The sequence below is a fragment of the Psammomys obesus genome, unplaced genomic scaffold (genome assembly GCF_907164565.1).
Source record: "Psammomys obesus unplaced genomic scaffold, mPsaObe1.curated_primary_1811, whole genome shotgun sequence".
NCBI lineage: Eukaryota > Metazoa > Chordata > Mammalia > Rodentia > Muridae > Psammomys > Psammomys obesus.
Genome location: NW_026590435.1, coordinates 1030183 through 1049715, shown reverse-complemented (window position 1 = coordinate 1049715; position 19533 = coordinate 1030183). Strand labels below are relative to the sequence as shown.

At 39.4% G+C, this 19533-nt stretch overlaps 1 protein-coding gene across 3 annotated transcripts; it reads right to left on the bottom strand.

The window, feature by feature from the left end:
• Nucleotides 1–872: 872 nt before the first annotated feature.
• On the bottom strand, nt 873–17433 carry Znf329 (zinc finger protein 329). 3 transcript variants are annotated; one of them, XM_055607363.1, is made up of 2 exons: nt 17365–17433; nt 873–4267 (listed from the first exon to the last, which is right to left on the bottom strand). In XM_055607363.1, exon 2 carries the CDS (start codon nt 4194–4196, stop codon nt 2640–2642), a length of 1557 nt encoding a protein of 518 aa, XP_055463338.1. In that variant the 5' UTR covers nt 4197–4267; nt 17365–17433; the 3' UTR covers nt 873–2639. The 3 variants fall into 3 exon arrangements, with proteins under 3 accessions (XP_055463338.1, XP_055463340.1, XP_055463337.1); XM_055607365.1 differs by lacking the exon at nt 17365–17433 and adding an exon at nt 12044–12076; XM_055607362.1 differs by lacking the exon at nt 17365–17433 and adding an exon at nt 11794–12033.
• Between the last annotated feature and the right edge of the window lie 2100 nt (nt 17434–19533).

Genomic DNA, 19533 nt, shown 5'->3' with positions numbered 1-19533 from the left:
ATATAACAAATTACCACAAAAACTAGTGGGTTAAAACCAGTTATGGACTTGAATCTACGTATTTTCACTGGACTAGTAAGAACAGGAATAGCTCCTTGGGGAGACGTTGGGAAGAAACCATTTTCTTGCCTCTCTGGCTTTCAGAAGCCACTCATATTGTGGATCCTCGAGCCTTAAAGCCAGGAACAGTAAACTAAGTGCTCATTAAAGCTTAGAATGGTAAATTAAGTGTTCATCAAAGATAGGAAAAGTAAATTAAACGTTCATTCTTTTAAATACTTCACCTTCACTTTTTCCATCTGATTCCAGCCAAAGTTCTCTGCCTAATTAAGTGCCTATGTGATTAAGTGAGACCCATCTTGATAGTCCAGGACAGTCTTTGTCCTATTTTTCAGTCATTCAGGCTAAACACTGGCAATTGCCCAGGCTGCACTGGAAGTCATCTGGAACTCTCCCAATTCAAATCTCACCTTTCCCTCTTGAGTCATATGTGTCCATGTCCTACAGATTAGTTATTTTCATTACAGCAGTTATTCCTGATCATTTGAGAAAACTAACTTTAGAAAAGAGCAAGGGGACAATTCACACATCACACAAACCCCATGTGGACTCACTCACTCTAATTTCATAGTTGACACCTCTTCCTTGGGGCCATAGCTGGCCTGGTGTTGATTTCCTGTTCCAGAATCTGGAATGTAGAATCAAGAAGCACAGACACTGCCAACACTAACAGTACAAGCATATTTTACTTGAGCACAACACCAAGTGTCCGTTCCTTGAGTGATGTAGACAGTCCACTAGGGTTTTATATTATCTTATTCATACACATAACATTATAGAGACAATCTGTATGTTACAAATGATAGTGCATATGAGAGGAACATATGACCAATCTTTTTAATGATAAGGCTGGAAAATAAGTCCCAATCTCAGGACTCTTAATATTCTGAGATGATAAATTATTTCAAGGGCAATTTTTGTAGGATGTCTGACATCTTTGGCCTCTATCCACTAGGCACCAGTAGCTTCCCACCAAGTGGATACTGGGAACCAAACTCAGGTTCTCTGCAAGAATAACAAATGCTCTTAACCACTATCTCTCCATCCCCATCATATGATAACCATCTTGCTGTCAAAGAAGGACATCCGTTCAGAAGACTGATATATCATACAGAAGACTTCTGTATGAATCTACTTTATGATTCTCCCTCCATTGGAATCAGAAGATAGAAGACAGGGTCAAGTCAAAATTTCCATGAGATCTACTCACAGGCCTTTGAAGCTATCAACCAAATTGTCTAGCTTTCAATCAGCCCGCACTGAGAAAGGGCATGCTAAGATTATTCCAGCTTTTCCTATAACATTCTCTTCCCTATCCTTAGATTCATACCCCTCTCCCTCCAGTGCTATAATCTCTATATCCAAGTTTCAAAAGATATGATTCTAGGCTTGAGAATGCTCTGATTCCAGAGAAGCTTCTGTCAATATACAGCTGTAGATGCTTACAGCTTCCTCCAGCCATGATCTAGCCTTTGTAGGATGTCTGACAAGATCTTTGGCCTGTATCTACTGGCAGAAATCATTTTAAAAAATTCACTTCCTTTTAGCTTCACTTTTATATACATTACAATTATATAAAAATATATAAAAAAGGGAAACTACACAATCATAATCTTCTAAGAAAGCCCCTTAATTTTTATATTATCCACTGCTAACCTACAACCAAAAATGAGCATGCTTACATAGTTATAATAACAATAAATCTATTTTTATGCCTTCTTTTGCAATGATCTAAATGTTTTTAGAATGGCAATAAAACCTTTGAATTTTGCTTTAAAGGATGTGAACACTAAACAAATTTGTATCCTAAATTATCAACAATGGTGAAGGCAGGTGATAACTGAAATACAACAATTTAATATTTTCTTTTTCAACAACCAAAACAATGGATCTATTTCTTAGAAGCAGCCCTTTCCACCAAGGAGAATATTTTAGTGTTAAAAGGGACAACTTCATTTCAATCAAAAGCAACTCCTATATCCACTTTCACCTCATTAAATGAGTCCTCTGTGTTCTGATGGGATCATAAGACAGAAGTGCATTCAAATAGAAAACTCAACCAAATCCTGTAGTTGCTGTGGGTGTCTGTGTAAGACATCTCAGTGCTATGCCTTTGTTGATACAGGAAAGACAGTAAAAAACATTACAAAAGCTTCTTCTTCCTAATTACATTTACAAGCTTTGAGTCTAATAAGCATTTGATTGTACACAATAAGGTGTACAATCACTATTAAAGATGCCTTCTACTAGTTACATACTAAATAAATTCACAGGTTCTTTTCAATTCCAATATCCTGATATAAATGTAGATGGGTATCTTTAGAGAAATACCTTCCTCACTTCCAGTGCTTTATTTCAGTATAAGCACTACATGTTTGGTATAGGCTGAATCATCCCTGAAGCCTTTACTACACTGATTATCATTCAATCCTCTCTTCAGGAGTTCCCTAATAACAAAACTAATGGGATAATAGAATATCTTATATTCAACTTTTTTGATAAAGAATTCTTTTCTCTTAAGAAGGAAAATCATATGACATACCTCCTTTGTTTACTCAAGAAAGTATGGCCCTTTTTCATTATGCTTCCATGGGCTGCTCTTCAAGGTGTGTCCTCTGATGTCGGACAAGACACCAGCTCCTTCTAAATATTTTTCCACATTGAGGACACTGGCTAGGACCCTCCCTGTTATGAAGTCTCTGATGTACTACCAGGTGAGTGTTCTGCCTGAAGGACTTTCCACACTTCACACAGTGGTATGGAGTCTCCTTAGTGTGAATCCTCTGGTGCTTGGTCAGACAGGAGCTATCCCTAAAAGCTTTTCCACATTGACTACACTCATAAGGCCTTTCACCAGTATGAATCCTCTGGTGCCGAATAAGTCCAGCGATGTTCCTGAAGAGTTTACGGCACTGGTTACAGCAATAGGGCTTCTCGCCAGTGTGAATCCTCTGATGCCTGATAAGGTATGCACTCTCAATGAAAGTTTTCCCACACTCTTTACATTCATAGGGTTTCTCCCCAGAATGAATTTTCTGATGCACAATGAGGTGAGAGTTTCGACTGAAGGACTTCCCGCATTCCACACATTCAAAAGGCTTCTCTCCAGTGTGTGTCCTCTCATGCTGGGTGAGGTATGAGCCATCTCGGAAAGCCTTTCCACATCTGCTACACTCATAGGGCTTCTCACCAGTGTGAATTCTGAGATGTACAGTAAGGTGGGAGATGTCAGTGAAGGGTTTCCCACATTCATTACATCTATACGGTTTTTCCCCTGTATGAGTTCTTTGATGCAAAATCAAGGATGAATTTCTGTTGAAAGTTTTTCCACAATCTAGACATGCATAAGGCTTCTCACCTGTGTGAATCCTCTGGTGTTGTGTCAAAGCTGATCCATCACTAAAAGCTTTCCCACATTTATTGCATTTATAGGGTTTCTCTCCTGTATGAATCCTTCGATGTACAATTAAGTTGTAGTTTTTGGAGAATGATTTTCCACAATCATTACAGGTATAAGGTTTCTCACCAGTGTGAGTTCGATGGTGTAAAACGAGGGAAGAGTTTCGTTTGAAACAATTGCCACACTCAGTACATTTATAGGGTTTCTCAGTAGAATGGCTTCTTTTTTCATTAAGAGATGAGCTCAGAGCCCCAAAGTCCTTACCTTTGTAAAATTTCTTGCTTCTTTTCTTAATTTTTTTATCACAGAGGGGAGTGGTAAAGTGGTTTAAAGAGTTAATACTTTCTGCATATTTATAGGGTTTGTCTCTCATTTGGTTTCTTACAAGCTGAGTTACTTCCATGGAAGGATGGATGGCTTTTTCACAAGCATCATGGTCACCAGTTCCCTTAACTGTGTAACTCTGAAGACAACTAAGTAAGGTTTGCTCACAATAAGGTTTAATATCTGAGTTATGACCCTGAAAGCCATTTGTTGTGGGAACTCTCTGAGATGCCAGAAGGGCTGGATTTGTACTCAAATGCTCCCTCAAATTAAGATGGTCACAATTTACTTCCTGAGTCCCTGTTTTCTCATCAGTTAAAGGAGATTGCCTCAAATGCCTTTCCTGGTTCTCACAGTCCCAATTGTCACCTAAAATGGGGAAGCAGGGACCCTCTCTTGTAAAACCTTCCATTTCTACCTCAAAGGAAACTTCTTCTTCTTCAGGAACATTCTGAGCTACTATTTTCAGTTTCACGTTCCATACTGAAAAGAAAGAAAAAGACACAGTAAACACAGACATATCTGGAAGAAAATGAAAAATGGTAATTGGCTAAGTGAGTATATTTTACTTGTTTTGTTTTTCAAATCCATATCCCTAAAACAGGTAGTTCAAATGAGGGCCAGGGATGGAAGCTAAGAGCGGGTTCTAAAGCAGGAACATTACACTGTGGTACTCTCAGAGAAGAGGGCAAAGGAATGTTGTGTAAGGATAAATATAACCAAAATAATTAGCTTGGTACATGGGAGATGGGGAGCCAGACATCTCTGCTCACTCTGAAATACCATCTTGGCCATAGCCTTCTTGTTCTCCACCACCAATGTCCCTCATCAGAAGTCAACACCCGTTCTCCCAGCCCCAATATCACAATGTATCTATAATAACATAGAGTAAACAGATCTTGTCCCAGATCTATGATCAGAGTTCTGCTTTCATGGATGAGAAGACAACACAGGTTAGAAAAGATAGGCTTTTTTAAGATCTTTCAACATAGGCTAAAAGATCTGTGTCTACATCCTAAATCCATTAGAGACAATCCTACAAAGTTGTGAAAAGTTGATCGTTTCTAAGGCAAGATCCAAGGATACAGAACTAAAAGTATTTGGAAAACAGCTCCAGAGTTCTCCACCATTGTTAATCTTGTTCTTACTACCTTTCTTCTCTCTCTACTTCATAATATTAAGACAACTGGGGTCCAATGAGATGGCACAGTGGGTAAAGGCAAGTGCCACCAACCTAAAAACCTGAGTTCAATCCCCAGGTCACACCTGGTGAATTGAAAGAACTAACCCCCAAAAGCTGTCCTCTGACTGCCACAGGTAGGCAAACATACACATACATGCCCAGGCCCCCAAAAATGCAATCAATCAATCAATAAATGTGAAAAAAGTTTAAAGAAAGGCAATTAGCTCTCTAAAATTTCTGAAGTAAAATTAGACACTTAACTCAGACCACACTGTATTTCAAGTTGATAAAGTCTTCCACATAAAACCAATGGTTGAAGTACAAAGGATGCTTTCATAGATCGGGCAGACTTTAGGCCACAGAGTTTAAGAAGCAAAAGCCATATACACAGACTTAACAAAATCAACACCAACACTTAAATTTTCCATAATACAAGATATAATAAAAATAATATACAAGTGGAAGGTGGAGACAATTATTAGTGATTAAGATTAGCACCCAATAGCAACAAAGAACTCATACAGAAATGCACAAAAAGACAAAAATGGTATTTTATCATAATGAGAAAACAGACATCTAGTAACAACAACAATCTTTTCATTCTGTCCATCATGCAATTACATATTTTTGTTTTTGTCTCATTTTTGTTTTTGTTTAGATTGGTTTGGGTTTTGTTCTGCTTTAGGTTTTGAGACAGGGTCTCACTATGTTGTCAAACTTCCTGAGCTCAAGTGATTTTTCTGCCTCAGCCTCTTCAGCATATGACTCATAAACTATAACTTTCTTGCTTATACTTCCAACACTTGGAAAACTGAAACTGAATGACTTGAGGGGATCAGCCTGTGTTACAAATAAACAAATAAATAAAAATACCCAGCAAGCAAACAAAAAACCAACACAAGATGTTGTGTAAAAAGAAAAAGGAAATTCAGAAGTGTAAACCAAGTGTAAAGGCAGCACTTGGGAGGCAGAGACAGGAGGCTCAGCACAAGTATGAGGCTAGTTTACTCTATATAGCAAGTCCCAGATCAGTCAGGCTTACATAGTAAAACCCTGTCTATAAATTCATTAAATGAATAAATAGAAGCATGATAATGTAAAGCTCAGACTGGCACACACATATTATTTTTAAAATGTGATTATGCAATGAGCATGGCTAAATAATTTGGTAGCAACTGTTAACACTGTTTTTCTTCATTTTCCCTTCTATCATGCAAATGGTCACCTCAGAAAATAACTCTTGATCTGGATAACAATACACACCTCTGGAATGATCTTTTTTTGCTAATTTTTATTTTATTTTTATGTGAATAAGTGTTTTCTCTGCATATATATCTGTGCATCACATGCATGTCTGGTATCTGCAGAGGCCAGAAGAAGGTGTGGGATTCCCTGGACTGGAGTTATAGATGATTGTGAGCAGCCATGTGAAGACTGGGAGTTGAACCCAGTCCTCTGGGGAAGCAGCTGGTCCTCTTAACCACTGAGCCATCCCTCCGCTCCCTATGGAATGATATTAAATAAAGGGAAAAGACAAACCAGCATTAGTGACGATGAAACTTAGTATGATTGTTCATGATTACTCAATACCAAAGTAGAAAACCAACAATGATGGAAGGTTTCTTTCAAAGAAGGGTGAAACTACCAGTTTCACCAAGATTCTGGGATGAGAGTAAAATAAAAACAAATTCAGAAAAACAAAAACAATTCTCCAAAGGAGGGGGAATTGAAGAAAGGAGGGAACAGAAAGAAAAAAAAAATGATAACTGGAAGTTTAATCCAATGCTGAAAAGAATAAAAAACAAAAAACAGTGCTGCTTAGCTAGGGATCACAGTACAATACAGCAGTGGTAATGGACATCAAAGCACAGAGGAACGGCATCCACAATCAGAAGAAGAAATCAATATATACAAACACAGTGAAAAAGGCTTATTTCCTTTTCAGAATTGGAAATTCAGAGAAACTAGACAGAGACAAGCAGCAAAAACTTCAGGAGCCAGGCTTATCAAATAGCTGCATAGAAAGCCATGTACATTGAAAGCCAAATGTTTTCTAAGCACATGTGAAACATTTGCTTAAAATGACCATAAACTAGACCAAAGAACATATTGAACAAAGGCCATGCAACAGCAGAAGAGACCAGTCTGCGGATACAATGTAGTGAAGCTAACAATCAATCAATAGAAGAATATACCAAATTAAAAAGAAATATGGATTATATATATAATACATTTTATATATATATGTAAATATATATATAACAAACCTGCATTTCTTTGGGAAAGTGATAACATGATAACCTATTACTCAGTGACAGACAGAGCCAAAACCTTGATAAAAATTACTATAAGCAAGTAAGAATGAAAATGCCCTGGGCAGTGGTGTTGCACATCTTTAATCCTAGTGCTTGGAAGGCAGCGGCAGGCAGATCTCTGAATTTAAGGCCATCCTGGTCTACAGAGCGAGTTCCAAGACACAGAGAAAATCTGTCTCAAAAAAAAAAAAAAAAAGAATGTGACAAACTGAGGCTAAAGTAAACTTAGTTCTTGGACAGACACTATTGGTCTTATAGTGAAAGGGAAAAAAAAAGACCACAGAGCAAAAAAATCTATCTTGGAAGAGTATTTACTTAGTATGTCTAGTTAATACCCTACGTTCTAGCCCTAGCATCAAAAACAGTAACCACGATGAACTCCTGGGCATCTTAAACTAGGAGGTTAATAGACATCAGGGCGCCAAGGTCTCTATAGATTTTCTCCAATCTGTCATGACTGATAGATTATATACAATTATATGAATAGCAAAACCATATCTGCAGCTGTAGGTAAAGCATGGTGTCCCTAAAATGTCTCCACTGACTACAACAACACAATCATCTACTGCTTCTAAATTCTTTTGGATGAACCATAAATTCCCATATGGAGTGGTGCTCCAGAAAAACATAATATGCACCTTGCTCTTCCACTAAAAAGAAATCCAAGCTTGGGCACCACCTTCGCCTCCTTATAAGACAAAGGGGTGGGGGAATTGCTTGAATACATAAAAGTTGAGGCTTTTTATATAATCATACTCTTACCAGAGTACTAGTGAGTTCACCTCTCATACTATACTCCATTTATACATAATGCCATGTGTCAACTAAATGAAAACCATGTATTTTTCAAAGAGAAAGGAAAAATCCCAAGAAATATTAGAGGACTTAAAAGCAAAACAAAAGTACTTGCTCTTCTTGCAAAGGACCTAGGTATGGTTCCAAGAACCCAAATGAAGGCTTGGAGCCATTTCTAACTCCAGTCCCAGAAAACCACATAACTTTCTTCTGGTCTCAGTAAGCATTGCATGCATGTGGTGTACATATATACACATAGACACACAGACAAAACACCCATACACATAAAATTAAAACAAAAAATTTAATGTCTGACAAGTTCTACCTAAGCTCAGATCATTGACAGTCTTGTGAAGAGGGTAGGTAACTAATCTTGAAAATTAAAAATTGTTCATGTCATTCATAACTGATATTTACTTTATCAAAGCCTAAGACTTAACACAACCAACAGAGTCAAAACACTGTCTCCCATCTCAGAAGGGAGACAATGCTATATACATGATCTAGACTATATAAAACTTAGAAGCCAATAACAAAATGGGACAGGCATGGTGGTGCACACCTAGAATCCCAGCTCTTGAAAGGTGGAGGTAAGAGGATCAAGAGTTGAAGGCCTAGGCCTCTTACATATTTATGGAAAAAAAAAAAAAAAAAAGAAAGAAAAAAGAGTTGAAGGCCAGTCTGAGCTATAAGAGACCCTGCCTCTGCCCCCTCAATGATAGAAAGACAGACAGACAGACAGATAGATAGATAGACAGGAAAAAATGAGAACCCACTTCTTATCTTACTTTACATTGCTTTCTAAATTCAAATATACAATAGTCTCCTGGTCTAAATGACAGAAATTTGTATCTCACAGTCCTGGAGTCTGGGAGTTTGGGTAAGGGCTCACTTCCTTGCAAATGAACAATCAGCAAAAGAAAGGACTAGCCATGAGAAAAATGCAAATCAAAGCCATAGCCACTAAGATGTGGTAATCAATTCTGCTTCTATGTAGCTATTCCATGAGACAGAAAAATTGTTTGTGACATCCAAAACAGAAATATATATATACTGAAGAAATAGAGTATTACAAAACTATAAAACTGAACAAAGTACATATACATTCTATAACATGGATGAGTTTTGAAGACATTTTCTAAATCAAAGAAACCAGACACAAAAGACCACAAATTCTACAACTAATTATATGGAATCTCCAAAACAGACCTGAAAAAAGGCTACAGCAAAGAGAAATGGAGAAGATAAAAGTGAGAGTTAATGAGTATTGGTTTCCTTTTGTGTGTGTGTGTGGGGGGGGGGTGAGTAAATGTTCCAGGCATGGTGGTGTTGGCCTTCAATCCAGCAACCAGGAGGCAAAGATGGGTAGATCTCCAAGTCCAAGCACAGCCTGATCCAAACTGCAAATTCTAGGCCAACCAAGGCTATATAGTAAAACCCTGTCTCAAAAAAGTAAAACCAAACCAACCAAACAAAAAATACCACTGAATTATATACCTTACAAGGATAAACTATGTGGTATAACCACATAGTCAGGTTTTTGTTGTTACTGTCATCGTTTTCAAGTGTGTTGAGCCCACCAGGGTCAGATCTATTGGCCTACTCCTCAGCTGGCACACTGATGGTACAGTACAAGTTCAGGAGAGAACTTGTGATAACATTGTATAAAACTGTTCATCTCCCAACTGCTGGGATTGCAGGAATGCATCACCATATTTCTCTCACTGCTTTTTCAGATGGGGAAAAATATTCCAAGTCCTAATTCAAACACATCCTCACACACATTTATAAAATTATGGAGAAGAGACTAATGGGAGAGGGAGCTTCATAAACCATAGGATAAAATAATGGAGCTAAATAAGGTAGCACAATGACAGTGATTACCTAGCACATACAAGGCGCTTAGTTCAAAACTATACACAAACACACACACACACACACACACACACACACACACAGTCGGGGGCGGATCAGATGGGTAAGGGAGAATACAGAGTTAAGAAAAGAGATAAAGCAAAATACAGAGCTAAGGATTTATCCATGTTAGTAGGATAAAGACAAATTTCTCTAAAAATCAAAGGGCCTAAAAATACCACCCTCAAAAGAAACCTTAAACATCTGACTACATGAAAACAAGTAAAGCTGAGAACAATGTCACAAGCCTGTAATCCCAGTACTTGGGGAGGCAAAGGCAGGTGGATCTCTGTGAGTTTGACACCAGCCTGGTCTGCAAAGTGAGTTCAGGACAGCCAAGGCTGCACAGAGAAACCCTGTCTCAAAAAACCAAAACAAAACAAAAAAAAAAAAAGATGAAAACCAGGAATATTAGGTTTTTGAAAATCAAAAAATTAACAAAAGAATTCAAAGTAGCATCCCAAAGAATGATTTACTAATGACAGCACGCACTTTAGCTACATGGTCAAAGAATGGCCACTTCATATGTTTTACTGAAAAAATTAATGTCAGTATGAACCGAACAGAGGCATGCCCTACAAAATAACCAGCTATGTTTTTAAGAAACATCTGTCAAAATATTACAAAATTCTCAATAAAAGCAATAGCATTAACAGTTGAATGTGACTGCAAAGACAAACTTACCACCACACATTATCCTAGAATGAATCTTAAAACTATTAAGAAAACAAACTTAATTTTTCATATAAATTTGTGTAATGATTGGCCCGAACAACATTCTATCATAGGTCAGGCGTGACTTAGTAACCCTGGTGTCTCCTTCAGAATTAAAATGGGCAGTTAGGATTCTTTTATTTTTATTATGTGTACACATGTGTCCATGTGAGTGAATGCCACCTACATTCAGATGCTATCTGAAGCCAGAATAGTACATTGGATACTTGGGTGAATCCCCTGGAGCTGGAATTACAAGCGCTGTATGACTGGACCGACTTAAATGCTAGGGGTAGGGGCGGGGGAGACTCAGGTCCTCTGGAAGAGCAGTCTCTCCAAGCCCTCAAGAGTAACATTTTTCTTCAGGGTGCAGCCAGAGAGGTTAGTAGGATACCCCTGCTCCTTCGCTCATGGCAAAAAAAAAACAAACCAAAAATTAAAAAAGTATTTTAAATTTCATATTTTAAGGAGAATCTTTACTAACAAAATTTCCAACTGTAATGTCACAGTATCTACAGTACTACTTTTAGTAATCCAGCCACACACAAACACTATATTAATATATGCCTGTGTCTTATCTGTGTATACTCATTGTGTGTGCAAAATATAGTGAGCTTGTTAACACCGGGAAAGGAAAAGCTAATGTAGCCAAGTGTTAATAACCTGATAATCTGTATGGTTTTGTATCTATTAAATTATGCCTACAATTTAGCTCTGGGTGTGAAATCTTTCAATTTACAAGACCAGGAAGAGAAAGCAGAGGGAGAATGAAGAATTACTGGAGAGGGCTGGACAAAGGCGTGTTTTTACAGGGAAATAAAACCACTGAAAACCAAGGAGGAGATGGCGAAACGGCTAGAAGGCAGGGGATGGACACATGAACCTTCCTGGATACAAACATATATAAATAAGTTAGATTTTGCAAGTATCAGTAGAGAGAAGGGAAAACCACCTAGATTACACGGAAAACAGCCTCGCCCGATCCAGAAGGGCCCAGGCGCCCAAAGGATCTCGGGAACGGCTGGCCTCGAGACAAGAACACTGGGCCCATATGAATAACACAGAGGAAAGAGCCAGGACAGCCTCACCCGACAGAAGCACGGAGAAGCGTCCACACCAGCCAGGAAGAAACCCCTCCGACCCGGGGGCTTGCACACCCGCGAGGACAGCACCGCCCCCGGTCACACCCTTTGGGTGAGCCCGAAACGGCCACGACCCCCGTGAAGCCCGACGCAGACGCTCTGCACGCCACCCCTCCAACACCCTTCGACTTCCTCCTGCACAACACTCAGAGGGGAAGCTAAAGAACAGAACGGCGCCAGGTGCGACAGCACTCACTGCGGGCGGGACTCGGCAGCCATAGTTGCTGCGAATGCGCATGCGCATACCCCGGTCCTGGGCTGCGCACGCACGCAGGCTGAAGTTCGGGCGCTGCTACGCACTGCTGATCTGAAAGCCCTTCAGGGTTCACTGGTCCCTTGTAGCTCCGGAAAGGCAAGCACTCTAAGCTTGTCACCTACAGCACTGTGATCAGGAAAAAACGTCTCTTCCCCTTAATTTACAGAGTTACAACTACATCATTGAGGACTCCCGGATATTCATTTTCTACCATGATTCTGTGTTTTGAGAGGGCTGGCTCGGGATACAAGAGTCTCCCACCTCCGCATCTCCAGGACTCCCTTGATGTTATAATTTTATTATAGAGACATTTTTATTTTCTGCATAATTTGACGAAAATACGATTACAGGAGAAATGCTAACATTCAGCCAAACTTACCTCTTTTATTGACAATCACTGGTGGAAATAAACTATGTTTGTTTTTTGTTGTTGTTTGGGTTTTTTTCGAGACAGGGTGTCTGTGCAGGCTTGGCTGTCCTGGATTTGCTTTGCAGACCAGGCTGGCCTCAAACTCACAGCGATCTGTTTGCCTCTGCCTCCCAGAAGCTGGTATTAAAGATGTGAATCACAACACTTGGCTTGTTTGTTTGTTTGTTTAATGTGTATGGGTGTTTTGCCTGCACTATGTCTGCACTGAGAGGACCAGGCCTGACCCCTTACCCCAAAAGTCATCAGTCCCTGGAACTAGGCCATAGGTCACCAATTCCAGGAACCATAAAATCCCCTACCAACAGAACAGCCTGGCGATAAACACAAAAAAGAGGTCTTATCTCAGGGTGGGGCATCTGTGCTGGCAGCCTTATCCTCAGGAATGCAGCCCATCAACCCTGGACAGACGGGAGTCGACCGTTGTAACTTCCCTGGAATTAACCAGGTTGAGCCAGTTTGAACCAGTTGAGAGACACTATTCCCCCCAACCCCCGCAACCCCTAGATGCACTCATACCCTTGCTTTTGACCTGCGCTAATCACAGTAAAGATGACCTAACTGTCCCTGAGATCCCCTCGTTTCCTATAAAAAGGCCTGCACAACCATTCTGCCCAGATGGTGGCCCCCGCATGGTGGTCTTCTGCAGAATAAACGCCTTTTGTTGCTTGCATGCTACTTGAGTCTGGGATCGTTCTTTCATCTTCTGGATCCTAACAGCATGTAGTGCTCTCAAGGTAAGAAAACAGTGTTAGATCCTCTAGGACTAGAGTTACAAACAGTGTGAGCCACCATGTGGGTGCTGAGAATTGAACCCCTTCTGGAAGAGCAGTAAATGCTCTTAACCACTCTCTCCATCTCCCCAGGCCTAGGGTATACTTCACCAACATCCTAGGTGTTTCTAAACCCAGACAATTTGATAATGAAGATTAACGAACAGAAAACTTATAACTTGCTTTCTCCATTTTGAACCAAAAAGAAGTGAGTTTTGGGGGTTTTTGTTGTTGTTGTTGTTGTTGTTTTTAAGAAAAAGAACAGGACTGAAGAGATAGCTTAGCAGTTAAGAGCACAGGCTGCACTTCCAGAGGACCTGGGTTTGATTACTAGCACTCACATGACAACAATCTAACTCGAGTTCCAGAGGATCTGTTGTCCTCTTCTGGTATCTATAGGCACTGCATACAAGTGGGGCACAGACAAACATAGAGGCAAAACATCCACACACATAAAATAAAAATAAATAATCTCTTTAAATTAAAAAAAAAAAAAAAGACAAAATAACCAACAAAAAGCAGATTAGAATTGTGAGTGGGAAGACAGAAGCTGCTACAAAGGGACTTTTTAGGGTGATGGAAGTATTCTGTTTTGTGTTGGTGGTTATAGAGCTGTATTCAAAACACACTGAACTGTTGGGCATGCTGGTACACCCCTTTAAGAGGCAGAGGCAGGTGGGTCTCCTTAAGATGAATTCAGGCCAGCCTGGTCACCATAACAATGAGGTTCAGGTGAGCCAAACAAAAATCAACAGGATACACAACGGTTCCATGGGTAAAAGTGCTTGTCACGCAAACCTGAAAATGAGTTCCCTTCTCAGACCCTACTTAAATAAAAAGCTCGAAAGCCCAATACAGTGGCACACCTCTATGACCTCAGTACTCCCACTGTGAGATTAGAAAGAGGACAGAAGAGGCGCCAGAGCACACAAGTCAGATAGGCTGGGTTTTCTGAGAAGGTAGCTTCTTGAATGCGGAAGATACGATGGCCTACGGCTCTTTCTTCTATCCATCTACACAAGTATACAGGTAAAGCCAGGCAACGTGTTTGATGCAGGCACCCATGATAAGACCTATCCTCTCTTTTTTTGATAGGCTAGGTGAAAGAAAAAGACATCTTAAGAATCTCCCAGAATCAGACTTTAGATGTGCCTCTCCTCTCCTCTGGGAGAGGAGATGTGCCTCTCTCTCTCCTCTGGGAGAGGTTTCCTTTTTATGACATCTTAGACTTGGCTGAACCATTCACACTTCAAAGAGCTGGACCAGAACAAAACAGGGAAATGAGCTGTTGCTTCTATTGATAAAGGAGGTGCCTGCAACCAGGATCTGTGAATGGCTTGTTTGTGTGCAGCTGTCGCATCCACTGGCCTGACACCTACTGTGGCATAAGAATGTACAATGTAGTGAACAACAAAAAACAAGGCTCCAGTAACCAGCTAAGAGATGAGACAGCCACTAACAAGGAAGACCAACTACTGTAAGAGAAGATGAACGCCCTTAGCCCAATACAAATGAGCAAACACAGGAACTGCAAGTTAGAATAGAAAACTTTCTGTAATTGAACAGCCTGAGTCTCATATTTATAAACAGACAACTCAAAACAAAATCTTCTGAAGCTGGATGGTGAAATGAAAAAAAAAAAATCAAATTAAGAAGGAAAGTTTTGAATATTCTTACTAGGAAAGGTGAAAGATTTAAAGTGAAATGTTAAACAGAGCATGGCAGTACATAGTCCCAGCACTTGCAAAGTAGAGGCAGGAGAATTGGGAGCTCAAGGTGTTAGGGCCAATCATGCAGATTTTATATGAAAGAGGTTTATGGATGGAGATGAGGAGGAGAAGAAGAGAGCAAGACATGATAGGGAGACAGAGAAAGGGGAGAGAGCAGGAGAGCAACAGAGTAAGAAGACAAGAGAGAGACAAAGTGTCAGGCTGATCCTTTCATGGAGCAACTGAACCACGCTTGCCAGGTGTGGGTACCTGGCAGGCAACACATGATGACATCACAGGTTGCTAGGCAACCCAGAAGCAGGCAGCCTAAATACTAACACAAGGTACCCATCAGGAATTCAAGGCCAGCCTTGTAATATATAAGACCCTGTCTAAAACAAACAAACAAATAAACAAACAATAAAAAGCACTTAAGTCATGAGGCAATAGAATATTTGTGAAGAAAACAAAGAAAAAGCTGGCACATAAGGGTATGTCTGTAATTTTAGCACTCAGGATGTGGAGGCAGAACAATCAGGAGTTTAAAGCCAGCCTAGACTACAGGAGATCCTGTCTACAAACAACAAAAATAAGGAAAAACAAATCAAAAAACAGAACAAAGCAAACTAGCTAACAGAATATAGTGTTGTGGGCACAGAGGACCTTGTACTCACAGAGAAGCACTAAAGAACGAGGAATCATGCAGAGGTGTCTCCTCAGTGGAGGAGATAAAATCAAATTATCTTCATTCTATACAGAAAGCTGGGAGTGGGTTTCATTAAAGACCTGGTGACCTTATTGCTATCTCTGGAGTCAGACCTCACCCACCTTTTGCTATAAAGGCAGACCTCACCCAAATTCCCCAGAACGATTATTTCAGACTCTTCCCCACCTAGGGAAGATGTCACAGGTACTTGGTGCTCTATGCTATTTGTATATAATGGACCACACTCGATTTTAACCTTTTCGGTATAGAGCCCACCCTCATGGTCACATGTACTTTGTAAAAGAGCTTCTTTGTAGCTATACCTTCAGCTTTATTGTGTACCTGGAATAGGACTGACTGGACTGATTATTGCCTAGAAACCTTTCACCGAATTGTCCTGTGTTTTAAATATGACGGCAACAAACGGCCTGGCGTTGGCCTCCCCAACACCCAGGTTTATGAGAGCAATCTGCGCCAGGTTTTCATTCTCAGCTCTTCGTGGGTTTGTGTTCCTGCCTGAATACTTGCAGGAGCCCCTCAATATGGCTTTGATTTGAAATTGAAATAATATGTAGGAATAAACACAATAGAAACAAAAAAATCCAACCAAATACAAAATGTGCAAATAAATAATGTAAAAAAAAGTTATTATTTAAGTGTCTTCAATGCATTTTAGAATTGTTTCATTGACATGCTAGGGATTGAATCTAGGGCCTTGAATATGCTTGGCAATCACTCTACCACTGAAATACACCTCAACCCTATGCTTTGTTTTAATATATCAACATTCTAGATCATTTGTTTTTCTCAATTTGATGTATTTTCCCCAAATTTATTGAAAAAAAATTATAACCTATGTCTGCAAACCCTTAAAAGGTTTCTAAGAAAAAGTGGTGAATCATAACATACTCTTCAAATATATTAAACACATTCTCAGAAGTACCATAAATGCCATGAAAAGTATACTAAATGTCAACAGAAGAACTGTATGCCCCTAGTGTCAAATAATAAAAGTACAAAGTAAACAGACACACAATAATAATACATTAACATTTAACAGGAATAGAGAACTTCAACAAAAGGAGACTGGAATGGACTAAAAGTTTCTGAATGGTCAAATTAAAGAAAAAAGCAAAAAAAATACTAAATATGTAAAATACTGATCAAGCTTATTTATACTGAAGGGGATAATCATAAAAGTAACAAAAATAAGGCAAGAAAGGTGGCTTAGCAGGTAGTGAGCAAGCTATGTAAGCCTCTTGGCTTGAATTCATTCCCCAGAACACATGTAAGGGTAGAGGAAAATTGACTCCATAAAATTGTACTGATTTCCACATACACATTAATAAATAAAAACCAAATTAAAAAAAAATTAAATCCCAGCACTTGGGGAGGAAGAAGCAGGTAGATCTCTGAGTTTGAGGCCAGCCTTGTTTACAAAGCAAGTCCAGGACAGCCAATGGTACACAAAGAAATCCTGCCTCAAAAATAAATAAATAAATACATAAATAAATAAGTGCTTTCTGAGTCATCAGACTGGCTACTAATGGGAAAGTGAAGTGGTACCGGTCACCAGGTAGCTCAGAAGGGAAGAGCACTTCCTGGTCTACTAGAAGACCCGACTTAGGTTGGGTCTTGCAGCTCACCTGCAACTCCAGCTCCAGAAGATCTGATATTCTTTTCTGGCCCTTTTCTGGCACCTGGGCTCACAGGCAAGTACCTATGCACACATACATACAAGCAATTAAAGATAAATCTTCAACAGAACAGTTAATTAGACATACAGTTTTTCCAAGCCCTCTCCACCTGTAAAAGTTAATCCACTGGAAGTATAAACATTCAAGATTCTATTAGAACACTCTGTACTGGGGGTGAGGGGGTCAAACAACCTAGGGACCATATATTATCTAATGTTCAGAAGGGTACAATGGGGAAAACAATGTGACATACTGAATTTTATTTTATGCAGAATAATTGTTTATTGCATATACTGCAAAGGAATAGGGAGTACCGGGATACTATTGAATTTTTTTTTTTTTTTTTTTTTTTGAGACAGGTTTTTTTTCTCTGTGTAACCTTAGCTGTCCTGGACTCCTTTTGTAGACCAGGCTGGCCTCAAACTCACAGAGATCCGCCTGCCTCTGCTTCCCTGAGTGTTGGGATTAAAGACACGCACCACCACAAATGGCTTTGAATTTTTTTAATGAGTTATAGAAGATGACCTTGAACTTCTGATCTTCTTGCCTCTTCGTACTGAGTGCTGGGATTACATGTATGCTCCACCACAACTGTTTCTTTTTTCTTTTTAGAAATCATGTAAATTAAATCTACGTGCCAAAATTTTTATACACACAGTATAAGTCCTGGAGGCGGAGCCCTTTTAAATATAAGAAATACGATAATGGTTATATATAGCTCCTACTATCTTTGACTCAACAAAATGAACCAGTGGCAGAAAATACAGACATTCCAAGTGTAAAAAAATCTCTTCATGATATATACTTTGATATTAGAGAAGTCATACTGGTAGAGTTCATATAAATGTAAAATGGTCTTTACACAAGGCACAGCTGGGAACTCTCCAGAGATAAACTTTCTAAGTATGCTAAGTGTAAAAGAGTTTTTCCCAGGAAAAATTCCTCTCAATACATTTCAAAAGTCATATGGGAGAGTCTTTGACACATTGTTCTTCCCTTAGCATCATGAAATATACACTATGGAGGAAGACAGTCATCGGTCATTGTAGGGAGAAGCTTTATACAACACTCAGTGTTTAAGAGACGACATCCGAGAGCTCACACTAGGAGAACTGTACTGTATAACCAGTGTACAAAATCATCTAGGTATTCTTGATTCTTGCTTTGTGTATTTCATGTAAGGAAATTCTTTATGGGTAAAATTAATTTTGTAATCTTTAAACTGAAGCTTTCTTTTTCTTCTCATACAAGGTCTCATGTATTTCAAGCTGGCTTCAAACTCACTATGTATCACTATGACCTCGAACTGCTCACCCTTCTGCCTTGCCCTCCTGCCTGTGACTCCCGAGTACTGGGATTAAAGATATACCTTTAAAGACACAACTTTATCTTAAACAAGGAAATTCAAATGTTATAGAAATATCACCCTTCATAATAAATATGGAAGTAGCTTTGTGTTGTGTTATAAAAATGAAAATCCCAACCATTCTATTTTACCAATAAAGACTCAGGAGTCAGATGCTGGGGTAAAAACCTGCTAGCTCAGAGAGGCAGAGAAAGCACCCAGCTGATCTTCCTTCTCAGCTCAGGTCTAGATAAAAAAAAACCCAAAAAGCTCACTAGCTCAGATGACAGCCCAGGAAAAAAAGGCCAAAAAGCCCAAGGCTTGCTAGCTCAAAGCCCCAAAAGCCAGAGAGCTAGAAAGCTGAGGAGCTGAAGCATAAGCCAGAGCTAAAAGCTCTTTCTTCTCCACTCTGACTTAAATACCCTTCAACTCAAAGTCCCTCTTACTCTTTAATCCCTGTCAACTGGTTTCTTGCTCCGCCTCTAGATCTAGAGTTAACTTTATTAAATCCTGTGTACAGAAAGCTCTTGGATTAAAGGAGTGTGCTCCAGCTGGCTGAACCACACCATAATCACCTGTTTACAATAAAAAAATCTTGGATTAAAGGTGTGTGATAAGTCTCAGCCACACCAAACAAGAAACAGGGTTTTACAATTCACAATTCTGGAGTTCACAATGGGATCAAATATCCTGCAACAGAGTTGAAATTCTATTTCAGTTGCCATAAAGAAATCATAAAATTTTCCATGAAATAAGTCATAAAGGTGAAGGAA